This window comes from Archocentrus centrarchus, chromosome 4 (genome assembly GCF_007364275.1).
Source record: "Archocentrus centrarchus isolate MPI-CPG fArcCen1 chromosome 4, fArcCen1, whole genome shotgun sequence".
In the NCBI taxonomy this organism is placed as follows: Eukaryota; Metazoa; Chordata; class Actinopteri; order Cichliformes; family Cichlidae; genus Archocentrus; species Archocentrus centrarchus.
In genome coordinates, this window is record NC_044349.1 from 5,066,319 (window position 1) to 5,091,014 (window position 24,696).

The window sequence follows — 24,696 nt, forward strand, 5'->3', positions numbered from 1 at the left end:
CCTTCCTCCTCCACAAGACCCTTTCACACATAGACACTGGTAAGGGGAACTATGTGAGAGTGCTGTTTGTAGATTACAGCTCAGCATTCAACACCATAGTTCCCTCCAGGCTGGTCTCTAAGCTGCTGGACCTGGGCCTGGGCCCATCCCTGTGCAGGTGGGTTCACAGCTTCCTGACCAGCAGACCACAGGTGGTACGAGTGGGTCACCTCACCTCATCCTCCCTCACCCTCAACACTGGATCCCCCCAAGGCTGTGTGCTCAGCCCTCTGCTGTACTCACTGTACACCCATGACTGCGAGGCCACGTCAGAGTCCAACGTCATCATCAAGTTTACTGACGACACTGCTGTTGTGGGACTAATCTCTCACAATGAGGAGACAGCCTACAGGAGAGAGGTCTCCCGCCTGGAGAACTGGTGCCAGGATAACCACCTCCTGCTCAACGTCAGCAAAACAAAGGAACTGATTGTGGACTTCAGCAGGAAGCAGCAGAGGGACTACCATCCACTTGTCATCAGTGGTGCTGAGGTGGAAAGAGTGGACACTTTCAAATACCTGGGAGTGACCATCTCACAGGACCTGTCCTGGACTCATCACATAAACATCACTGTGAAGAAGGCCAGACAGCGTCTCTACCTCCTCAGGCGGCTGAGAGACTTCAAGCTCCCACTCAAGGTTTCTCAGGAACTTTTACACCTGCACCATTGAGAGCATCATGCGTGGGAGCATCACCACCTGGATGGGAAACTGCACCAAGCAGGACTTCATGGCCCTAAAAAGGGTGGTTCGTTCAGCTGAACGGACCATCAGAACCACCCTCCCCAACCTGCAGGACATTTACACCAAGCAGTGCAGGCTGAGGGCCATGAAGATCCTAAAACAGCCCAGCCACCCCGGACACTCTCTCTTCTCCCTGCTCCCATCAGGCCGGCGTTACCGCTGCCTGAGGGCTAAGACTGAAAGGTTGAAGAAGAGTTTTTACCCACAAGCCATCCGTCTGCTCAACTCTGAGCCCTAACTGGACCATTATTGCACTATGTAAATATTATAATTTATAAAAGTGTGTATAGTGTATAGTATATAGAGTATAGTGTATAGTGTGAATTACTTTTTTTTTTTTTTTTTTTTATTCTTCTTATTTATATGTGTGTGTATATATGGTTGCAGGTACAAAATACATTTCACTGTGCATTGTACTGTGTATAACTGTGCATGTGACAAATAAACACTATCTTATCTTATCAAGTAAGTAAGTAAGTAAAACTTTATTTATATAGCACCTCTCAAAAAACACCTCCAAAAACAATTAAACAAATGCCAAGCTAAAAAGATGAGTTTTTAAAAGACCTTTAAAGCACATCGAGTCTGCCACTCTAAGATAGACGGGGAGCAACTGAGGCAAAAGCTGTGTCTCCTTTCATTTTCAGTCTTGTAGAATATACAGCCAGTAGTCCCTGATCACATGATCACAGTGATCTAGAAGGGGTATACAAGTGAAGGAGTTCACTAATATAAAATGGGGCTTGCTCGTGAAGAGTTCTAAAAGTAAGGACTAAAATCTTGAACTGTATTCTAAATTTCACAGGGAGCCACTGTAACTGGATCAGTAGCGGGGTGATGTGAGAATATTTGGAAGATTTAGTCAGAAGCCTAGCAGCAGCATTCTGAAGAGCCTGTAGACGCTCCAGGGAATGTTTGCTAAGACAGGTAAACAATGCATTACAATAGTCCAGACGTGAGGATATAAATGCATGAATAACCATCTCAAGTTCTGAATTAGATACGATGGAGGTAAGCTTAGCAATATTCCTAAGGTGGAAGAAACAAGAGTGCGTCAAAGATTTAACATGGGTGTCAAGGATAAAAGCAGAATCAAAGGTTACCCCAGGGTTCCTAATAGAAGGCTTAACAAATGTACCAAGAGGATCAAGGGCTACCATTATATTAGAAATAGATCTATCTGGAGCACAGATCAGGATTTCAGTTTTGTCCTCATTGAGTTGAAGAAAATTGTCAGCTAGCCAGCTTTTAATGGATTTTAGACACATTATTAGTACCTGCCACTTTGAGACATGCTCATGCCTGAAAGAAATATACAGCTGGATGTCATCTGCATAACAGTGGTATGATATTCCCTCAAAAGTGTTTAGAACATGCCTCAAAGGGAGCAAATCAAACAGAAACAACAGAGGGCCCAAAACAGAACCTTGGGGTACGCCATACGTAAGATAAGCAGAGTCGGACCTAAAATCAGAAACTGCCACGTGAAAACGTTGATTTGACAAGTATGAAGTGAACCATTTCAGGGCAGATCCAGATATACCCACCCAGCGATGTAGTCTATCAAGTAAAATTTCATGGTCTACAGTGTCAAAAGCAGAAGAAAGATCTGACATTAATATAACAGAGCATTCGCCTGCATCCCTGCTCAGCAAAATGTCACTGGAAACTCTAAGGAGAGCTGTTTCAGTAAGGTGAGCTCTGCGAAAGCCAGATTGAAATGTATCTAGGATATTATGTTGTTCCAGAAAGGCTGTAAGCTGCTTAGCAACAGCCTTTTCCAGTATCTTGGATAGGAATGGTAGTTTGGATATTGGTCTGTAAGTCTCTTTGCCAGATCAGTCTGAGACTCTCACTGTTGTCATACAGAGTCTTAGCCATCATTTTATCAAACATAGAGGCTGACTGAACACTTTGAGATGATTGAAAATAAAGCTGTACTACACTGTCTTCCCCTGACAGGTACTTCATCACCTCACTCAAACTACTACGTATTTGCATATATTTCCAAAAATCTAATTTGTTTTCTAAACCAAATTGAGTTTTTAAGTCTTGTAAGATTTAACTGTTTTATGAGTAGCCAAATCAACAATGCTTCCTATGCTTCCTAGACAGGCAGTATTATTAGAAGACATAGCATACATTTTCATTACTATAAAAATGATAGTCAGCTATTTCTCCCTATGAAATCAGAAGACACACATGAATTAGTTAAAATGCAGGAATGTCTTAAAGACATAAAGGCCTGGATGAGTTCTAATTTTCTGCTTCTAAATTCAGATAAAAGAGAAGTTATTGTAATCGGCCCCACAAATCTTAGAAACATGGTGTCTAACCAGATACTCTGCATAGCATTACCTTGGAGTCCAGTAACACTGTGGAATCTTGTACTTGTTTTTGACCAGGATATGCCGTTCAATGAACATATTAAACAAATATGCAGGGCTGCTTTCTTGTATATCTTTAAAATGAGAAACATCCCATCTCAGAGTGATGCTGAAAAACTAGTTCATGCATTTATTACTTCTAGGCTGGACTATTGTAATTCATTATTATCAGGCTGTCCTAAAAGCTCCCTGAAAAGCCTTCAGCTGATCTAAAATGCTGAAGCAAGATCACTGACAGGAACTAGAAAGTGAGAGCATATATTGGCTTCTCTTCACTGACTCACTGTTAAATCCAGAAATGAACTTAAAATCCTTCCCCTCACATACAGGGTCGTGAATAATCAGGCTCCAGCTTATCTTAAAGACCTGGTAGTAGCACATTATCCTAATAGAACACTTTGCTCTCAGACTGCTGGCTTAATTGTGGTTCTGAGCTTTCAGGCCCCTCTACTATGGAACCAGATTTCAGTTTGGATTTGGGAGACACCCGCTCTACTTTTAAGAATAGGTTTTCCTTTTTGATAAAGCTTATAGTTATGGCTGGATCAGGTAAGTATTCCTCAGTCATGCTACTACAATAGGTTTAGGCTGTTGTAGAGTTTCCCATGACACACTGAGTGTTTCTTCTTCACTCACCTATTTTCACTTCTTGGTTTATACACCACTACTGTATTTAGCTATCATTAGCTATCATTATTAAACTCCTGCACTTCTTCCCATAGTGTGTCTTTGGTCCTGCCTCTCTCTGCTCTCTTCTCTCTCCACTCATCCCCAACCGGTCATGGCAGAATCAAAATCAGAAATGCTTTATTGATCCCAGAGGGGATTTTCTGTTGTTACAGGAGCCGCCGTTTATTGAAAGATTAAGATGGCTGCCCTGAGCCTGTTTCGGTTGGAGGTTTCTTCCTGTTTAAAGGGAGTTTTTCCTTTCAGTGTTGCCAAATGCTTTCTCATAGGGGGTCGTGCGATTGTTGGGTTTTCTTTTTAATATTGTAGTCTTTATCTTACAATAAAAAGCACCATGAGGTGACTGTTGTTGTGAATTGCCCTATATAAATAAATCTGAAACTGAATCCAAAAGAACACTCCAAGCAACTATGAGAAAATATTACAGAAAGAAAATCACTGAACATCCCCTGGAGTTAAATCATATCCATCATTAATAAATGGAAGACATATGGGTGATGTGTAAGCCTGCCTAGAGCAGGCCATCCTCACAAAGTGGGTGAATTTGACAAGGAAACTTGTGTACAATGTACTGCGTTGTCAAGTCCCAGAGTGACAGACACTACACATACCCTAGCTTTGTAGCTGCACGATGCTGTATGTGTAAATGCACTCAATTTGCAAAAGTTTTAATAAATTGCTCTGCCTATTTCTAATTATTGTGGCAAAATATAATAAAATGAAGGGTGGTTCAAGATTTGTTGCACACTTACACATTTCTATCAATTTAGACAATATTAAATGGACTTTTCCGCAAACACAACCATTAGAAAAAAGGGCAGGCTTTACTTAAAAGGCTTTTTCAGTGTGCTCACATGTACACGTGTGATATTTTCTGATGCTTTAATATATTAAATGTCTTAACTAAACGAACGTGCACATAACAGATTAGATTAGATTAGATCAGATTAGAGATCAGCATGTATGAAATCACAGAAAACAGCGTCAGGAGGGTCTAACGTTTTTCAGTACCTAAAATTTTTCATTTCCCTGATGGGGATCAGTAATAAATTTTATTTTATTTTTGCTCTTGGCTGCAAACAATTTTACTATTCTACAAGTTTGAATTGTGTTTTTGTAGTTAATATTTACTCTCAAACCCTTAAACAGCAGCGAGTCTGCACCTGTCAGACACAGGTTATTTTCCGAGTTTCAGTTTCTATTCAGTCTTTTATTTACAGCATGTTTTAATCGCAATAGATTCTCTGCTGGGAGAACACGTTTATATTTGCAGCTTAGTTAAGCCGTTCCTTATTAAAACCACTGAAGCGCAAACTGTGCGTCACATTGTCACACGCATGGGCATAATTTGCGGGGGGGATAGGGGGGTTATGACCCCCTCAATAATCTGATCCAATCACTATAACCCCCCCCCCCCCCCCCCCCCCCCCCCCCCCCCAAATAAAGTCACATCATTTCGATTTACAAAAAACATTTTACATGAATAACATGTTATTTTTCTTTATTCATTATCAATTTTGGGTAAACTACTAGCATGTTTAATCATTTGGTAATGTAACCCCCCCTCTCCCCACAAAAACTTGGTATCACCCAACAACCCGCTTTCTCTACCAAGCAGCAGTTTTTGCTTGTGGAAGCAGCTGGTGGGCAGCGGGTTTGAAAAAATGAAGAGCACAACACCCCTTGTAAAATATTTTATTTATTATATTTGGCAGGCCAAATTAAAACAGTTTCTTTAAAAGTGGAATGAGGGGCTGCAAAATTGGTAGTAAAACAAAACAGGTTCATGAAAGATATTTGTTACTGTTGGAAGAAATGTGAAAAATGTAAGCCTTTTCTTAATTGTTGAAGGTGCAGAGTAAATACAAATAAAGTTAAATAAATACATAGTAAAAGCATTACAATGTATTTCTAATACATTTCTAATTAACCCAAAATCTCCTGAATCCTTTTAGAAAAGTAAATGGTTTAATAGAGAGCTTAACCCCCCCAATGTTGGACCCAAAGTTACGCCGTTGGTCACGCGTGTATTTATTTTGGTGTTTGGAAAATGTTCTTGACTCTGCTGCTGAGTCACTTTCACATTGCTGGAACTGCAGCTACTAGAGCATCAAATTAATTTCCCTTTGGAAACTGTAAGCAATTTCCACGTCTCATAGGCAAGGGCGTAGGATTGAGTTTACTGTTGGGGGGCCACATATCAGAAACCTGACAGATCCGTAAATACTCTGAGCAAAGCACAAAAAAATGCTTTCTGAGCCTTTGTTTTCTTCTTTTTAAAATATTTCTTGGCAAAATAGTGTCGTGTTATTATTGCATGTATAATTGACATATGTATATGTTTTATAATCGTAAGACGTGGGCAAACCACCAAACAAAATGGCTTGAGTCTTCTATCAAGCATAATGTCCTTCCAGGGCTGTATGCTCACTTTATCAGGTGACCACACTTGTAACTAGCAAGCTAAATATTCCAGTAGCACAAAAATGTATTAGCACACACAAGTGCAACATTTGATGTTTTATTGGTCGAAAACATTTAATACTGGTCAAAAATGCATTTATGTAGGTTGACTGGCAACAGAACTGGTTCTTTAATTAAACAACGTTCTGACATGAAAGAACCCTCACAAATAATGTAATAAACAAATTATTCACTTTTAATATAAACCTTAAGTAAAAAAAAAGAAAGAAAACCAGCTATTAAAATATACCTATATCCAGTTTGAAACTCTAATAAATCTAATAAATAAAATAAACAATAAGAATGTAACAGGTGGTATCATAAGGGGTCGTGCTTTCCCTGGGTCTAAGCCTCAATAAAAGGGAAGCTGGCAGCTTTATTGGGAGGTGCCAGTTTCCGGTGGGTGGCCAGGTGGTTGTTTGGCTTTACATCCTCTGTGCATAGCTTGTGGTAAGTTTGGAGAATTGTTTTTAGATTGTTTTAAACAGTTTTGTGTGTGCTGATGTGTGGTGTATATTTTTTTATAACAGGGCCACACAATTTTAGAATAACAAAGATTGAAGTGGGATTGCCCGGGCGTGGGGTTCGACGCCACAGGGCCACACTCGATGCTTTGCAGGATTTGCCGTGTCAGGGTGTGGGTTTATTAGACACTACGGGTATGCAGTGATTTTGAGCTGTTTTTGGGGAGGTTTATGGTTGCATGCATTCAAGAATCTCACATTCTGTCTCGGTATTTTTGCATAATAAGTAAATGTTCAAAAAAATATATATTAAAAAAAAAAAAAAAAAAAAGAATCTCATTACAGCGTCGATTCTTTAACCGTAAACAACTTGAAGGGGAGTCATTAATTGTTAAAAAGGGTTTCCTGATTTACTAGTTTCCGGACTCATTAAACGCATCACCATCCCATAATAGTTGTCTCTCATAATCCATCCCATAATAGTTTCCGCCTCGCTAGTTCGCTGTCCCTCAGTTGGAACATTACCAGCAAATAGTTGCCAGAATAGTTGTTCTTTTCACCTCAGTGGAGCACTATCTTATCGGGACAGTCATGTTTGTGTATCATCGATATTTATGCGTCCATGAAACTGTAAGTTCGCCTCTTTAATATTTTTGGCTAGTTATGAAAAAGAGTCCAGTGCGCTGTTGAAATAATCTTTAGTTGTTTTAACTGTTTAATTCTGAGTGTTGTCGACATAATATTCCTTATTATTACGATAACTATCATTGTGAAATTCTTATTATTCTTAATTGCACCTGAGTTAGTTTTTTATTTATTTTTTTTTAATTGCCTTTTCCGAAAATACCAGTTTTGCATTTAAAGACCATCGGAATTCTAAAAATTCCCGTAACTATTCTTTAGTTAATGGGGCGTTCAGGGACACTTGGAATTTTCTGTATTTGACGAGAATTCACCAGAGATCAATATTTCTTTCTAGTATGCTATTTTAGTTCATGCAATAACTCTTTACACCATCCTGGTTTTATTTCATATTGGATACTTGAACATTTATCTGTGCTGTTAGATTATATATGGTATATAATTTATTTGATCACTTATTGTCATTTAGTTCTCTTTTTGTAGAAACCATAGACTTCATTATAAACATAACCCTCATCCCAAACGTAATAAAGAGTGGCATGAGTGTAACTGACGTCTTTTCTCATCTGTTCTGGCCGGACAACCTGGGGAGATTGAGGATTTAAATCAGTTCCCTTATACAGTCCTTCAGAGGTCACAAGTTTGGATTATTTTCCATCACCTCTTTTACATTGATTATTCTCATGCTCTTACGGACTTGATGGATCAAATAGTCAAAAATGATGTACAAGCAGCTTCAAAATCCTCTAAAGGCTTGCGTGAGCAGTTCTGTGATGGTGTGAAAGCAGACACTCAGAATAAGACTAAGGGATTTGATTAATGCCAACCCAGAGTGGTCCATCCGTGATGTTGGAGGGGAGGCCATTATGTGGATGGTGCAATATGAACATCAGCCATCTAAACAAAACCAAGGAGGACAGCATGATGAACTGTAAAAAAACAACAAATAAGAATTACTAAATGCAACGAACACTTTATTCTAATCAATCCCTAAAAACAACTAAAAATCACTGCATACCCGTAGTGTCTAATAAGGCCACACCCTGTCACGGCAAATCCTGCAAAGCATCAAGTGTGGCCCTGTGGCATCGAACCCCACGCCCAGGAAATCCCACTTCAATCTTTCTTCTTCTAAAATTGTGTGGCCCTGTTATAAAAAAATATACACCACACATCAGCACACACAAAACTGTTTAAAACAATTTAAAAACAAGACTCCAAACCTACCACAAGTATATGCACAGAGGATGTGAAACCAAGCAACCACCTGGCCACCCACCGGAAACTGGCACCTCCCAACTAGCGGCGGGCGGATCGATCCAAATATCGACATTGGTATTGATATTGATCAATACCGGTGTATTGAGATCGATACTTTAGCTTCGGTTTCTCTCCTGTATGCAGTGCCGCGGTTTCATCAAAGATGCGAGCTGACTGTCTAAGTGCAGCTCCGGCCACAGCACAGAGCAGGCACACCTTGCTCCTCCCCTCTCCACGCTGTTTTGACATTATACTGTCACGTGACACGTAACATATTTTACTTGGGGTGGGGGGGGGGCGGAATTTGTCAGCGGTCTCAAACTCCCGGACCATGGGCCACTTCCGGCCCCATCCCCTACTTCCGGCCCACGATTTGATGTCAAAAATATAAGACAATTTGGCCCATTAAGTTACATTTTTGACATTTCGCTTTCCCCTCCAATTAAGAGGAGTTAGCAAAATGTCAAAAAAGTAACTCAAAGGGCCAAAGTGTCTTATATTTTTGACATCAAATCACGGGCCTAAATCTTGCAGTGTGACCCCTTGTGATACCACCTGTTACAAAAATAATAACCAACAGAAATAAATAAGTGATACCTCTGGCATTTAATAGGCAAGTTATGTGCCTCACTAACAACAGAATGTGCTGCTGCACTTTGAAGCCCTGCATTTAATAATTGGCAGAACAGGTTCCGGAGCACTCAAAAGGTTAAAAAACCTTGGCCTAGGCAAAAGAGGCAAAATGTATTTTCTGCCTCTCATTTGCAGCCACAAACTGTTTGCAAACTGACTTCTTGTCCAGTAAATATTGGACAACTGACCATCCCAGGATTTAGATGACTGAAAAAGATTTGGTTTCTATTTATGAAAGTAAACTGACAGCAAGATGTTATAAAAAACCATATTCATGGCAACATTCCGGACAGATTTTAAAATCAAGTATTTTTCTCCTCCGCGGTGTAATTTTTTGCGTGGGACAAATGCGTCTGTCTCCAATATTGGGGGGGGGGGGCACCCCCCCCAGTTCCTACGCCTATGCTCATAGGGATCATTTTCTGTGGAACAAAAGTCATATAATCCCTGAAACGCCCCTTTCAGATTGGTCAGAAGCTGCCAACACCACCCTTTCCTGTGAACGACCGAACAGTTAGAGGTTGGAGAAATTGTGGATGCACATCGTTCTTCAGCGGGAATATCACCACTTTAATAATAAAGGTAAGAGTTTTTTGATTTGTCAGAAACGTGACCAAATCTTCACTGCGTTTGCCGGTAGCAGCTCCTGGTCAACAGGAAGGTTAACCTGGAAAACAATAGTTTTCTAGTTTGAACAAAGTGTGCTTGGGTTGAGCCGGCTCCCTTGGTTCACTTCAAAGACCCAGATCGTTCGCGACCAACCCATCACTACTGATGTGGGTGAAACGCTCCATTTACACGGAGATAACTGAGTACTGCAGAGTTTAAACGAAGCAGCAAATTTCTGTCGAGGTTTTTTTTTTTTTTATAATCAAATTATTTGACTTACTCGATGAATTGTTGCAGCCCTAGTTGAGTCAGTTTCCAGACCCTAAGTGTTATTTCAGTCCACTGCTGGCAGTGATGTTTCAGTGCATTTTTAACAGTGAAAAAAAGTTCCAGTGCTGCAGGAATGAAAAGTGTTTGTCACAGCCTTTTTCCAACTGAACTAAGGAAACAAACATTTCATAAACTTGTGTTTTCAGTATGGAATTAAATCCCAGTTTAAAAGCTTGTTTGCATGTTGCAGGAAAACACCATCAGCCATGTCCTCCGTCAGCAGCTCAAACACAGTTTTTGCCTTGGAGCTGTTCCGCACTCTGAGCCAAGCAAACCCTGCTGGGAACATCTTTGTCTCTCCTCTGAGCATCAGCTCAGCCCTGGCCATGGTCTACCTGGGAGCCAAAGGCGACACCGCTGCTCAGATGGCAAAGGTCAGCATGTTGTTGCTTTAGTACATGCACCCCACCATCAGCTGATCACATTTCTACATCAGTGTCTTGAGATTTGCTGCTGTGTTTGGGATCATTGTGCTGCTGCACGACCCAGTTTCAGCTGTTGCACAGATGAGTTCACATTTGACTCTAGAATACTTTAGCATGCAGAGGAGTTCATGGCCAGACGACCGATTACAAGGTGCCCAGGTCCTGTGGCTGTTAAACAAATCAGAATCATCGGCCCAGATGTAACTTTGCAAAGCTAAGCTGTGCTGCCATGTTGTTTCATGCTTCTTCTGCCACGTTCCTCTGAGAAGAGGCTTTCTCTTGGCAACCCTTCCAACTGAGCCATACTTGGTCAGTCTGTTTCTAATTGTGTTGTCATGAACTTGAACATGTCACATGCTAACTGAGGCCTGTAGAGTCTGAGCTGTAGCTCTGGGGTTTGTTGCAGTTTCTCTGATCATTGCATGATCTGACCTTTGTGGTAGATTAGTGCAATACTGAGACAATTGTAGCATTGAGCTAATGCACACCTGAAAGCTCCAGACCAGCAAACTGCCAGAACTCCTTCTTTTACAGAGGAGCTCACACTTGCTGATGATCGGTTAATCAAGTGCATTTGATTATCAGCACCTGGCTGCAGCTTAATTCCTGTAGAAGCAATAAGGACATACTTGGTTTTTCACAGGATTGTAGGTGGCAAACACAGCCTCCACAAACATCAGGGGTTGTTTTCTGGGGAGCATGAAGCTTAGTAAGATTATGTTCAGTTTCCAAGAATAAACTTGTTCAGTTTCTGCCTTTGGACCATAAATTGTTACATTAGGACAATTTAGGCTCAGTGTCACATCCTTACAGTCTTGTTTTTCCTGATCCCACACAGGTCCTCTCATTCAGCTCAGGTGAAGGCGTCCATGCAGACCTGCAGAAACTGAACGCTGACATCAACTCACCATCTGCATCATACATCCTGAAACTAGCCAACCGTCTTTATGGAGAAAACACTGCCCACTTCCTCCCAGTGAGATTTCACATTGTTCATCAATTATTCTATTCATAAAGTTCCTCCTTACAAAGATGGGATTAATAAGTGGATATCTGCTCTCTGCAGACTTTCCTTGAAGCCACACAGAAGTACTACCAGGCAGACCTGAAGGCTGTGGACTTCATCGGAGCTCCAGAGGCGTGCAGAGCAGAGATCAACAGCTGGGTGGAGCAGCAGACAGAAAGTGAGAATATGGATCTCCCACAGCAGGAAATCATTTGATAACATCCTCAGTGGATTCCACTTAAATGTTGGTTTCTTTCTGTATTTTCTGTCAGATAAGATAAAAGAGCTTCTGAAGCCAGGAACAGTCAGCTCAGAGACCAAACTGGCTCTGGTCAATGCCATCTACTTCAAGGGAAACTGGAAGAGTCCCTTTGATAAGGCAGACACCAAAGAGATGCCCTTCAAAGTCAAACAGGTAAAAACTGAACTGTTGGTCTCCATCTTTTACAAATATGGAGCTATAAATTTTCATATGATCACCTGGATTTCCTGTTTCAGAATGTGACCGTACCAGTCCAGATGATGTACCAGATGAAGAAGCTGCCCTACAACCACATTCGTGACCATGGTCTGCAGATCCTGGAGCTGCCGTATGTGGATGAGGAGCTCAGCATGTTCATTCTGCTGCCTAATAACTCAAACTCTCTGCTGAAGGTACACAAGCTAGAAACAATTTTCTTTAAAAAACAGTCAAACAAAAGCAAAAGAAATATTTTGATTGTGTTGCAGCTGGAGAATGAGCTAACACAGGAGAGGCTGGACGAATGGACCAACAGGAACAACATGGATGTCCATTCAGAAGTTCTCATTCACCTGCCAAAGTTCAAGCTGGAGGAAGACTACGAGCTGAAGGAGCCTCTCACTCAACTGGGCATGAAGGACGTGTTCTGTGGAGGAAGAGCTGACCTGTCTGGCATGAACGGTGAAGGGGGACTCTTCCTGTCTACGGTGGCCCACAAGGCCTTTGTGGAGGTGAACGAGGAGGGCACAGAAGCTGCTGCAGCCACAGGTGGCATTGCAATTAACTCATTATTGGTACACTTCAGAGCAGATCATCCCTTCCTCTTCTTCATCAGGCACAATCAGACCAAGTCCATCCTGTTCTTTGGCAGATTCTCATCTCCTCAGTAAACAGAAGCAGCAGAAGAAGATGGTGGAGCAGTTCAAATAAAATATTTTTAATATATCTAAAACAATATAAATTAATCCCTTTGCAGTGATGTTTTTCTAAAAAATTTATTTTGACTGCTGTTATGCTAAAATAATAGCTCATGTTACTTAAGTAACTAAGATGGCAGCTGGGTGCCATATAGTTAATATAGTTAAGGATTTTATATAATTCTCTTTTATTAACATAAGTACAGTTTACAGTATTACCAGTTGGAGTAGTTGCTCAGGAGAAAAGGTCTAACATTAGCAACATTAGCTGTTTCATAACATAGTCTACTCTTGTTATCTTTGTTTCTGTGGTTGAGGAGATCAACACATAACATACCGTTTTACCATTCTAATATAGCTTTGTAGGCCTCAGAGCATCATTACATGGAGCAGTTAAAATGTGTAAAATAAATCAACAAAGCAGTATCAAGTCTTCTGTTGTTCATGGTGAGTGTTGTCAACTTTTGAATAAAAATGGACACATAAACCCTGATGAGCTCCGTCACCATCTGATGACACTCCAGAAACTCCATCAGCTCTGAGAAGGTTCTGCTGCTGTACTTCATCGTTACTTTGACCACCCCATGAGGACAATCCCACACACTGATTACCTGGACTAGACGTAACAAGTCTATTATAACTATTATAGTCACTGTGGTGCTTCATTCATTACAAAAGCAATACAGTCACTTTATTCTCAGAGGACCACAGGTTTTGTTTCAGCTGCTGAAGATTCATCTGGCTCTCATTGATTTGCCCTTAAAGTCATCTCTTTGTTTCACCCAAATGCTTCTGAAACCATAACATGGTGTGCGTTAGAATCCTGTGTCAACAAAAGTGCCACATAAATATTTAAGAATCAGTCATGAGTTACTCGTCATTTGCCCATCGGTCCCCTCAGGACACACTGAGGACACAGCAAAAGTAGCGTGCTCAAATCCTCAGCCCTTCCCAGGACCTCTTTTAATGGGGGAGCAGAGGGGCCCTCACTCAGTGTACCCGCCCAGTGTGGGTCTGGGACCTGCTGACAGTCCCAGTAGTCTGTCAGGCAGATCATGCAGCAGCTGCAGCCACACAACATGGTGACAGATCCCTGAGCAGCTCTACACAAATGGAGCACCTGAAGTGGGCTTGGTCCACAGAGCCTGAGCCATCGTAGCTGCAGGAAGCTGTGCAGCAAGTCCAGCTGTGATATGTCCTCACTACTAAATCTTCCACAGTCTACTGGTATTATTGCATTAACGGACTACTGTACTTGCACTACCAACCCCCCCAGACTGATATATATATATATATATATATATATATATATATATATATATATATATATATATATATATATATATGAGATAATGACAAAGCCAGCAGTGGTCCCCAGGTCATTTACGGTTGAGACCCCTGCTTTAAAGATTTCCATCCAATTTCTGGAGGCTTCAGGTGCACACAGCCCCCCCTGCTGGTCAAAACCTTTATTGTCATTTCAACTATTTGTGATGGCCTCTACGATGTCACACAGCAATGTCAGCATGGGAATAATCACTGCCAGAAATAAATACAACAGGACATGAGATGTTCATGTTCAAACTGTTGCAGTGTTTTCAAAAGATGGGATTGTGACTGCGCTTATGAATACTGTGGTGATGGTGACTTTATTCATCTTTATTAAGATTTTTTTTTTTTCCACTGTGCTTGGACTCAGTCTGTTTCTCTCATTGGAAATAACCTCTCGGGCTGTGACGAAAACTTTTTCGTATGGTGCTGAGAATGCAGGGCTGTACAGGAAGCCTGTATGTGCTTGGACACATATGTACATCTGCCTACATGATATCACAAATGGGGTGTTGTTGTTGGACCTCAGATGCCTGGTGCACAACAAATACTTTACCTTAGAATGAAAACGAACTTGTGAATATTATAGTAGTCACACATTACATAATTGGCAGGCATGTCATCTGTGATGCTTCACTGGGAGAGAGAAGGTCAAAGTGTTGAAATACAGGGGAAACTCTTCTCCTTTTAGCAGCTCCATGAAAACAAGCCCCTCTGTGCCACCGCCAAACTGACCAAACTCCAACACTTGCGTGTATGTTCATAAATCACGCCTGCACTCGAACCTGAACCACCCGAACCAGCGAGGCTTCAGACGTCATCGGTGACGTCGCTCGCCAGTAGAAACGAGCTTCGTTAACGACACTCACGGTCCGAAACCTCGGCGCAGCGCGTCCCGTCAGCATCGGATTCTCGTGGCGTTTCTCGTGTCTGCCTTCCTGCCCTCGTCATTAGCTCCGTGCAGCCTGACGCCGCTAACGGAAGCATTCACCCGGGCCTGTCCTACGCAGCAGGGTTTTGGCTTATCCAGGTAACTTCAGGGTTAACCCTGGGTTTTCTGTTCTACGAAGCTGCTTCATTTCTTACCGGGGTATACCGCATGGTAACTATGCTGTGATTAGATTAGATTAGAATAGATTAGATTAGATCAGTAATAAATATTTTATTTTTATTTTTGCTGTTGGCAGCAAACAATTTTACTGTTCTAACAAGTTTGAATTGTGTTTTTATTTTTAATATTTACTCCCAAACCCTTAAACAGCAGCGAGTCTGCAGCTGAGAGAATAAAAACTAAAACTGTCAGGCACAGGTTATTTTCCGAGTTTCAGTTTCAATTCAGCTGAAAGCGCCACCTTTACACTGAGTCTTTTATTTACAGCGTGTTTTAATCGCTACAGATTCTCTGCTGGGAGAACACGTTTATATTTGCAGCTTGTGCGTCACATTGTCACGCGTGTATTTATTTGTTGATTTGGAAAATGCTCTTGATTCTGCTGCTGAGTCACTTTCACATTGCTGGATCTGCAGCATCAAATTAATTTCACTTGGGAAACTGTAAGTAATTCCCACGTCTCATGGGGATCATTTTCTGTGGAACAAAAGTCACACGATCCCTGAAACGCCCTCTCAGATTGGTCAGAAGCTGCCAACACCACCCTTTCCTGTAAACGACCGAAAAGTTTGATGCTGGAGAAATTGTGAACGCACATCGTTCTTCAGCGGGAATATCACCACTTTGATAATCAAAGAGTTTTTTTATTTGTCAGAAACTTGACCAAATCTTCACCGCGTTTATTTCCTAGTTTGCCGGTAGCAGCTCCTGATCAACAGGAAAAGTTAACCAGAAAAACGATACAGTTTTCTAGTCTGAACAAAGTGTGCTTGGTTGAGTCAGTTTCCAGACCCTAAGTGTTATTTCAGTCCACTGCTGGCAGTGATGTTTGAGTGCATTTTTAACAGTGAAAAAAAGTTCCAGTGCTGCAGGAATGAAAAGTGTTTGTCACAGCCTTTTTCCAACTGAACTAAGGAAACAAACATTTCATAAACTTGTGTTTTCAGTATGGAATTAAATCCCAGTTTAAAAGCTTGTTTGCATGTTGCAGGAAAACACCATCAGCCATGTCCTCCGTCAGCAGCTCAAACACAGTTTTTGCCTTGGAGCTGTTCCGCACTCTGAGCCAAGCAAACCCTGCTGGGAACATCTTTGTCTCTCCTCTGAGCATCAGCTCAGCCCTGGCCATGGTCTACCTGGGAGCCAAAGGCGACACCGCTGCTCAGATGGCAAAGGTCAGCATGTTGTTGCTTTAGTACATGCACCCCACCATCAGCTGATCACATTTCTACATCAGTGTCTTGAGATTTGCTGCTGTGTTTGGGATCATTGTGCTGCTGCACGACCCAGTTTCAGCTGTTGCACAGATGAGTTCACATTTGACTCTAGAATACTTTAGCATGCAGAGGAGTTCATGGTCAGACGACCGATTACAAGGTGCCCAGGTCCTGTGGCTGTTAAACAAATCAGAATCATCGGCCCAGATGTAACTTTGCAAAGCTAAGCTGTGCTGCCATGTTGTTTCATGCTTCTTCTGCCACGTTCCTCTGAGAAGAGGCTTTCTCTTGGCAACCCATGATGCTGGTGTTCAGTTTCCAAGAATAAACTTGTTCAGTTTCTGCCTTTGGACCATAAATTGTTACATTAGGACAATTTAGGCTCAGTGTCACATCCTTACAGTCTTGTTTTTCCTGATCCCACACAGGTCCTCTCATTCAGCTCAGGTGAAGGCGTCCATGCAGACCTGCAGAAACTGAACGCTGACATCAACTCACCATCTGCATCATACATCCTGAAACTAGCCAACCGTCTTTATGGAGAAAACACTGCCCACTTCCTCCCAGTAAGTCTTCACATTGCTCATCAATTATTCTATTCATAAAGTTCCTCCTTACAAAGATGGGATTAATAAGTGGATATCTGCTCTCTGCAGACTTTCCTTGAAGCCGCACAGAAGTACTACCAGGCAGACCTGAAGGCTGTGGACTTCATCGGAGCTCCAGAGGCGTGCAGAGCAGAGATCAACAGCTGGGTGGAGCAGCAGACAGAAAGTGAGAATATGGATCTCCCACAGCAGGAAATCATTTGATAACATCCTCAGTGGATTCCACTTAAATGTTGGTTTCTTTCTGTATTTTCTGTCAGATAAGATAAAAGAGCTTCTGAAGCCAGGAACAGTCAGCTCAGAGACCAAACTGGCTCTGGTCAATGCCATCTACTTCAAGGGAAACTGGAAGAGTCCCTTTGATAAGGCAGACACCAAAGAGATGCCCTTCAAAGTCAAACAGGTAAAAACTGAACTGTTGGTCTCCATCTTTTACAAATATGGAGCTATAAATTTTCATATGATCACCTGGATTTCCTGGTTCAGAATATGACCGTACCAGTCCAGATGATGTACCAGATGGAGACGCTGCCCTACAACCACATTCGTGACCATGGTCTGCAGATCCTGGAGCTGCCGTATGTGGATGAGGAGCTCAGCATGTTCATTCTGCTGCCTGACGAGTCCTCAGACGGCTCAGATGCTCTGCTGAAGGTACACAAGCTAGAACCAATTTTCTTTAAAGAACAGTCAAAGAAGAGCAAAAGAAATATGACAAAGAAATATTTTGATTGTGTTGCAGCTGGAGAATGAGCTAACACAAGAGAGGCTGGACGAATGGACCAACAGGAACAACATGGACGTTGAGTCAGAAGTTTTCCTTCACCTGCCAAAGTTCAAGCTGGAGGAAGACTACGAGCTGAACGAGCCTCTCACTCAACTGGGCATGAAGGACGTGTTCTGTGGAGGAAGAGCTGACCTGTCTGGCATGAACGGTGAAGGGGGACTCTTCCTGTCTACGGTGGCCCACAAGGCCTTTGTGGAGGTGAACGAGGAGGGCACAGAAGCTGCTGCAGCCACAGGTGGCATTGTGATGCTTTGTTCCATGCCGAGATTGGTGCAATTCACAGCAGATCACCCCTTCCTCTTCTTCATCAGGCACAATCAGACCAAGTCCATCCTGTTCCTTGGCAGATTCTCATCTCCTCAGTAAACAGAAGCACCAGAAGAAGATCGTGGACCAGTTCAAATAAAATGTCTTTGAAACAATATAAATGAAACCCTTTGCTGTGATGTTTTTCTTTTATTATTTAAATATTTAATTTGAAAAATGAACAAACAAAAGCAACAACAAAAAAATTCTAACAAAGAAAAAACCAAGATAAAATACAGATACCAGCACAGACTAAACCAAGCAGCACATACCCACCATACTTTAACAGAGTATAAATAATTGTAAACTCCCCAAACATTATGCTTCTTTTATAAAAAGCAAAAAATTATTCCAGACAAGCGTATAGGATTCCTGTAGGTCATGTAATTTGGCCATCAACAATTCAAAAGATGCAATCTCATAGTTTTTATCCATTCCCTATACTCAGGTCTATCTTGGCTTTTCCATTTATGAAGGATAACTCTGGCCGCTGCCATAAAACAAGTTAGTAACAAAGCAAATGCATGTTTAGAAATTTTGGTAAACATGACCTGTCCCCTAAAAGACACAACTGAACCGATACAGGCAAAGGTATGCCAAGCCATTTTCCATTGTTTTGATTAACTTTTGCCAAAAAGGCTGTATTAAAAGACAGGACCACATTGCATGAATAAAAGTACCTTCATGACTTTTACATTTCCAGCACAAACTGTTCTCTATTACACCCATTTTAAAAAGACGACTAGGTGTGAAAAAATAATGGTAAAGTATCTTATAATGTGTTAACTTTTCTCGTGCCTCTTTTGTAAACCAGCCCATTCCGGAGATTATTTTTTGCCATTATTCTCTATCAATATTAGCCTGCAAGATCCACAGATGACGCCATATGCTTCCTCCTCCACAAGACCCTTTCACACATAGACACTGGTAAGGGGAACTATGTGAGAGTGCTGTTTGTAGATTACAGCTCAGCATTCAACACCATAGTTCCCTCCAGGCTGGTCTCTAAGCTGCTGGACCTGGGCCTGGGCCCATCCCTGTGCAGGTGGGTTCACAGCTTCCTGACCAGCAGACCACAGGTGGTACGAGTGGGTCACCTCACCTCATCCTCCCTCACCCTCAACACTGGATCACCCCAAGGCTGTGTGCTCAGCCCTCTGCTGTACTCACTGTACACCCATGACTGCGAGGCCACGTCAGAGTCCAACGTCATCATCAAGTTTGCTGACGACACTGCTGTTGTGGGACTAATCTCTCACAATGAGGAGACAGCCTACAGGAGAGAGGTCTCCCGCCTGGAGAACTGGTGCCAGGAGAACCACCTCCTGCTCAACGTCAGCAAAACAAAGGAACTGATCGTGAACTTCAGCAGGAAGCAGCAGAGGGACTACCATCCACTTGTCATCAGTGGTGCTGAGGTGGAAAGAGTGGACACTTTCAAATACCTGGGAGTGACCATCTCACAGGACCTGTCCTGGACTCATCACATAAACATCACTGTGAAGAAGGCCAGACAGCGTCTCTACCTCCTCAGGCGGCTGAGAGACTTCAAGCTCCCACTCAAGGTGCTCAGGAACTTTTACACCTGCACCATCGAGAGCATCATGCGTGGGAGCATCACCACCTGGATGGGAAACTGCACCAAGCAGGACTTCATGGCCCTAAAAAGGGTGGTTCGTTCAGCTGAACGGACCATCAGAACCACCCTCCCCAACCTGCAGGACATTTACACCAAGCAGTGCAGGCTGAGGGCCATGAAGATCCTAAAACAGCCCAGCCACCCCGGACACTCTCTCTTCTCCCTGCTCCCATCAGGCCGGCGTTACCGCTGCCTGAGGGCTAAGACTGAAAGGTTGAAGAAGAGTTTTTACCCACAAGCCATCCGTCTGCTCAACTCTGAGCCCTAACTGGACCATTATTGCACAATGTAAATATTATAATTTATAAAAGTGTGTATAGTGTATAGTATATAGAGTATAGTGTATAGTGTGAATTACTTTTTTTTTTTTTTTTTTTTTAATTCTTCTTATTTATATGTGTGTGTATATATGGTTGCAGGTACAAAATACATTTCACTGTGCATTGTACTGTGTATAACTGTGCATGTGACAAATAAACACTATCTTATCTTATCAAGTAAGTAAGTAAGTAAAACTTTATTTATATAGCACCTCTCAAAAAACACCTCCAAAAACAATTAAACAAATGCCAAGCTAAAAAGATGAGTTTTTAAAAGACCTTTAAAGCACATCGAGTCTGCCACTCTAAGATAGACGGGGAGCAACTGAGGCAAAAGCTGTGTCTCCTTTCATTTTCAGTCTTGTAGAATATACAGCCAGTAGTCCCTGATCACATGATCACAGTGATCTAGAAGGGGTATACAAGTGAAGGAGTTCACTAATATAAAATGGGGCTTGCTCGTGAAGAGTTCTAAAAGTAAGGACTAAAATCTTGAACTGTATTCTAAATTTCACAGGGAGCCACTGTAACTGGATCAGTAGCGGGGTGATGTGAGAATATTTGGAAGATTTAGTCAGAAGCCTAGCAGCAGCATTCTGAAGAGCCTGTAGACGCTCCAGGGAATGTTTGCTAAGACAGGTAAACAATGCATTACAATAGTCCAGACGTGAGGATATAAATGCATGAATAACCATCTCAAGTTCTGAATTAGATACGATGGAGGTAAGCTTAGCAATATTCCTAAGGTGGAAGAAACAAGAGTGCGTCAAAGATTTAACATGGGTGTCAAGGATAAAAGCAGAATCAAAGGTTACCCCAGGGTTCCTAATAGAAGGCTTAACAAATGTACCAAGAGGATCAAGGGCTACCATTATATTAGAAATAGATCTATCTGGAGCACAGATCAGGATTTCAGTTTTGTCCTCATTGAGTTGAAGAAAATTGTCAGCTAGCCAGCTTTTAATGGATTTTAGACACATTATTAGTACCTGCCACTTTGAGACATGCTCATGCCTGAAAGAAATATACAGCTGGATGTCATCTGCATAACAGTGGTATGATATTCCCTCAAAAGTGTTTAGAACATGCCTCAAAGGGAGCAAATCAAACAGAAACAACAGAGGGCCCAAAACAGAACCTTGGGGTACGCCATACGTAAGATAAGCAGAGTCGGACCTAAAATCAGAAACTGCCACGTGAAAACGTTGATTTGACAAGTATGAAGTGAACCATTTCAGGGCAGATCCAGATATACCCACCCAGCGATGTAGTCTATCAAGTAAAATTTCATGGTCTACAGTGTCAAAAGCAGAAGAAAGATCTGACATTAATATAACAGAGCATTCGCCTGCATCCCTGCTCAGCAAAATGTCACTGGGAACTCTAAGGAGAGCTGTTTCAGTAAGGTGAGCTCTGCGAAAGCCAGATTGAAATGTATCTAGGATATTATGTTGTTCCAGAAAGGCTGTAAGCTGCTTAGCAACAGCCTTTTCCAGTATCTTGGATAGGAATGGTAGTTTGGATATTGGTCTGTAAGTCTCTTTGCCAGATCAGTCTGAGACTCTCACTGTTGTCATACAGAGTCTTAGCCATCATTTTATCAAACATAGAGGCTGACTGAACACTTTGAGATGATTGAAAATAAAGCTGTACTACACTGTCTTCCCCTGACAGGTACTTCATCACCTCACTCAAACTACTACGTATTTGCATATATTTCCAAAAATCTAATTTGTTTTCTAAACCAAATTGAGTTTTTAAGTCTTGTAAGATTTAACTGTTTTATGAGTAGCCAAATCAACAATGCTTCCTATGCTTCCTAGACAGGCAGTATTATTAGAAGACATAGCATACATTTTCATTACTATAAAAATGATAGTCAGCTATTTCTCCCTATGAAATCAGAAGACACACATGAATTAGTTAAAATGCAGGAATGTCTTAAAGACATAAAGGCCTGGATGAGTTCTAATTTTCTGCTTCTAAATTCAGATAAAAGAGAAGTTATTGTAATCGGCCCCACAAATCTTAGAAACATGGTGTCTAACCAGATACTCTGCATAGCATTACCTTGGAGTCCAGTAACACTGTGGAATCTTGTACTTGTTTTTGACCAGGATATGCCGTTCAATGAACATATTAAACAAATATGCAGGGCTGCTTTCTTGTATATCTTTAAAATGAGAAACATCCCATCTCAGAGTGATGCTGAAAAACTAGTTCATGCATTTATTACTTCTAGGCTGGACTATTGTAATTCATTATTATCAGGCTGTCCTAAAAGCTCCCTGAAAAGCCTTCAGCTGATCTAAAATGCTGAAGCAAGATCACTGACAGGAACTAGAAAGTGAGAGCATATATTGGCTTCTCTTCACTGACTCACTGTTAAATCCAGAAATGAACTTAAAATCCTTTCCCTCACATACAGGGTCGTGAATAATCAGGCTCCAGCTTATCTTAAAGACCTGGTAGTAGCACATTATCCTAATAGAACACTTTGCTCTCAGACTGCTGGCTTAATTGTGGTTCTGAGCTTTCAGGCCCCTCTACTATGGAACCAGATTTCAGTTTGGATTTGGGAGACACCCGCTCTACTTTTAAGAATAGGTTTTCCTTTTTGATAAAGCTTATAGTTATGGCTGGATCAGGTAAGTATTCCTCAGTCATGCTACTACAATAGGTTTAGGCTGTTGTAGAGTTTCCCATGACACACTGAGTGTTTCTTCTTCACTCACCTATTTTCACTTCTTGGTTTATACACCACTACTGTATTTAGCTATCATTAGCTATCATTATTAAACTCCTGCACTTCTTCCCATAGTGTGTCTTTGGTCCTGCCTCTCTCTGCTCTCTTCTCTCTCCACTCATCCCCAACCGGTCATGGCAGAATCAAAATCAGAAATGCTTTATTGATCCCAGAGGGGATTTTCTGTTGTTACAGGAGCCGCCGTTTATTGAAAGATTAAGATGGCTGCCCCTCCCTGAGCCTGTTTCGGTTGGAGGTTTCTTCCTGTTTAAAGGGAGTTTTTCCTTTCAGTGTTGCAAAATGCTTTCTCATAGGGGGTCGTGCGATTGTTGGGTTTTCTTTTTAATATTGTAGTCTTTATCTTACAATAAAAAGCACCATGAGGTGACTGTTGTTGTGAATTGCCCTATATAAATAAATCTGAAACTGAATCCAAAAGAACACTCCAAGCAACTATGAGAAAATATTACAGAAAGAAAATCACTGAACATCCCCTGGAGTTAAATCATATCCATCATTAATAAATGGAAGACATATGGGTGATGTGTAAGCCTGCCTAGAGCAGGCCATCCTCACAAACTGGGTGAATTTGACAAGGAAACTTGTGTACAATGTACTGCGTTGTCAAGTCCCAGAGTGACAGACACTACACATACCCTAGCTTTGTAGCTGCACGATGCTGTATGTGTAAATGCACTCAATTTGCAAAAGTTTTAATAAATTGCTCTGCCTATTTCTAATTATTGTGGCAAAATATAATAAAATGAAGGGTGGTTCAAGATTTGTTGCACACTTACACATTTCTATCAATTTAGACAATATTAAATGGACTTTTCCGCAAACACAACCATTAGAAAAAAGGGCAGGCTTTACTTAAAAGGCTTTTTCAGTGTGCTCACATGTACACGTGTGATATTTTCTGATGCTTTAATATATTAAATGTCTTAACTAAACGAACGTGCACATAACAGATTAGATTAGATTAGATCAGATTAGAGATCAGCATGTATGAAATCACAGAAAACAGCGTCAGGAGGGTCTAACGTTTTTCAGTACCTAAAATTTTTCATTTCCCTGATGGGGATCAGTAATAAATTTTATTTTTATTTTTGCTCTTGGCTGCAAACAATTTTACTATTCTACAAGTTTGAATTGTGTTTTTGTAGTTAATATTTACTCTCAAACCCTTAAACAGCAGCGAGTCTGCACCTGTCAGACACAGGTTATTTTCCGAGTTTCAATTTCTATTCAGTCTTTTATTTACAGCATGTTTTAATTGCAATAGATTCTCTGCTGGGAGAACACGTTTATATTTGCAGCTTAGTTAAGCCGTTCCTTATTAAAACCACTGAAGCGCAAACTGTGCGTCACATTGTCACACGCATGGGCGTAATTTGCGGGGGGGGATAGGGGGGTTATGACCCCCTCAATAATCTGATCCAATCACTATAACACCCCCCCCCCCCCAAATAAAGTCACATCATTTCGATTTACAAAAAACATCTTACATAAATAACATGTTATTTTTCTTTATTCATTATCAATTTTGGGTAAACTACTAGCATGTTTAATCATTTGGTAATGTACCCCCCCCCCTCTCCCCACAAAAACTTGGTATCACCCAACAACCCGCTTTCTCTACCAAGCAGCAGTTTTTGCTTGTGGAAGCAGCTGGTGGGCAGCGGGTTTGAAAAAATGAAGAGCACAACACCCCTTGTAAAATATTTTATTTATTATATTTGGCAGGCCAAATTAAAACAGTTTCTTTAAAAGTGGAATGAGGGGCT

At 41.4% G+C, this 24,696-nt stretch overlaps 1 protein-coding gene across 2 annotated transcripts; it reads left to right on the forward strand.

The window, feature by feature from the left end:
- The first annotated feature begins 7,195 nt into the window (after positions 1 to 7,195).
- Positions 7,196 to 18,331, forward strand: LOC115778792 (leukocyte elastase inhibitor-like). Of its 2 annotated transcripts, XM_030727113.1 has the most exons (12): positions 7,221 to 7,413; positions 10,448 to 10,631; positions 11,521 to 11,658; positions 11,749 to 11,866; positions 11,961 to 12,024; positions 15,107 to 15,205; positions 16,278 to 16,461; positions 16,932 to 17,069; positions 17,160 to 17,277; positions 17,372 to 17,514; positions 17,598 to 17,765; positions 17,854 to 18,331. In XM_030727113.1, the coding sequence occupies exons 1-12, from the start codon at positions 7,406 to 7,408 to the stop codon at positions 18,262 to 18,264; spliced, it is 1,773 nt and encodes a 590-aa protein (XP_030582973.1). In that variant the 5' UTR covers positions 7,221 to 7,405; the 3' UTR covers positions 18,265 to 18,331. The 2 variants fall into 2 exon arrangements, with proteins under 2 accessions (XP_030582974.1, XP_030582973.1); XM_030727114.1 differs by lacking the exons at positions 15,107 to 15,205; positions 16,278 to 16,461; positions 16,932 to 17,069; ... (1 more) ...; positions 17,372 to 17,514; positions 17,598 to 17,765 and adding exons at positions 12,187 to 12,342; positions 12,418 to 12,697 and having other exon boundaries at positions 7,196 to 7,413; positions 11,961 to 12,103; positions 18,134 to 18,331.
- Positions 18,332 to 24,696: the final 6,365 nt, after the last annotated feature.

Coding starts and splice junctions, on each gene's coding strand:
- LOC115778792 (XM_030727113.1), top strand. Junction 16,462..16,931: donor CCGCTGCTCAGATGGCAAAG/GTCAGCATGTTG, acceptor GATCCCACACAG/GTCCTCTCATTCAGCTCAGG. Junction 17,278..17,371: donor GGTGGAGCAGCAGACAGAAA/GTGAGAATATGG, acceptor ATTTTCTGTCAG/ATAAGATAAAAGAGCTTCTG.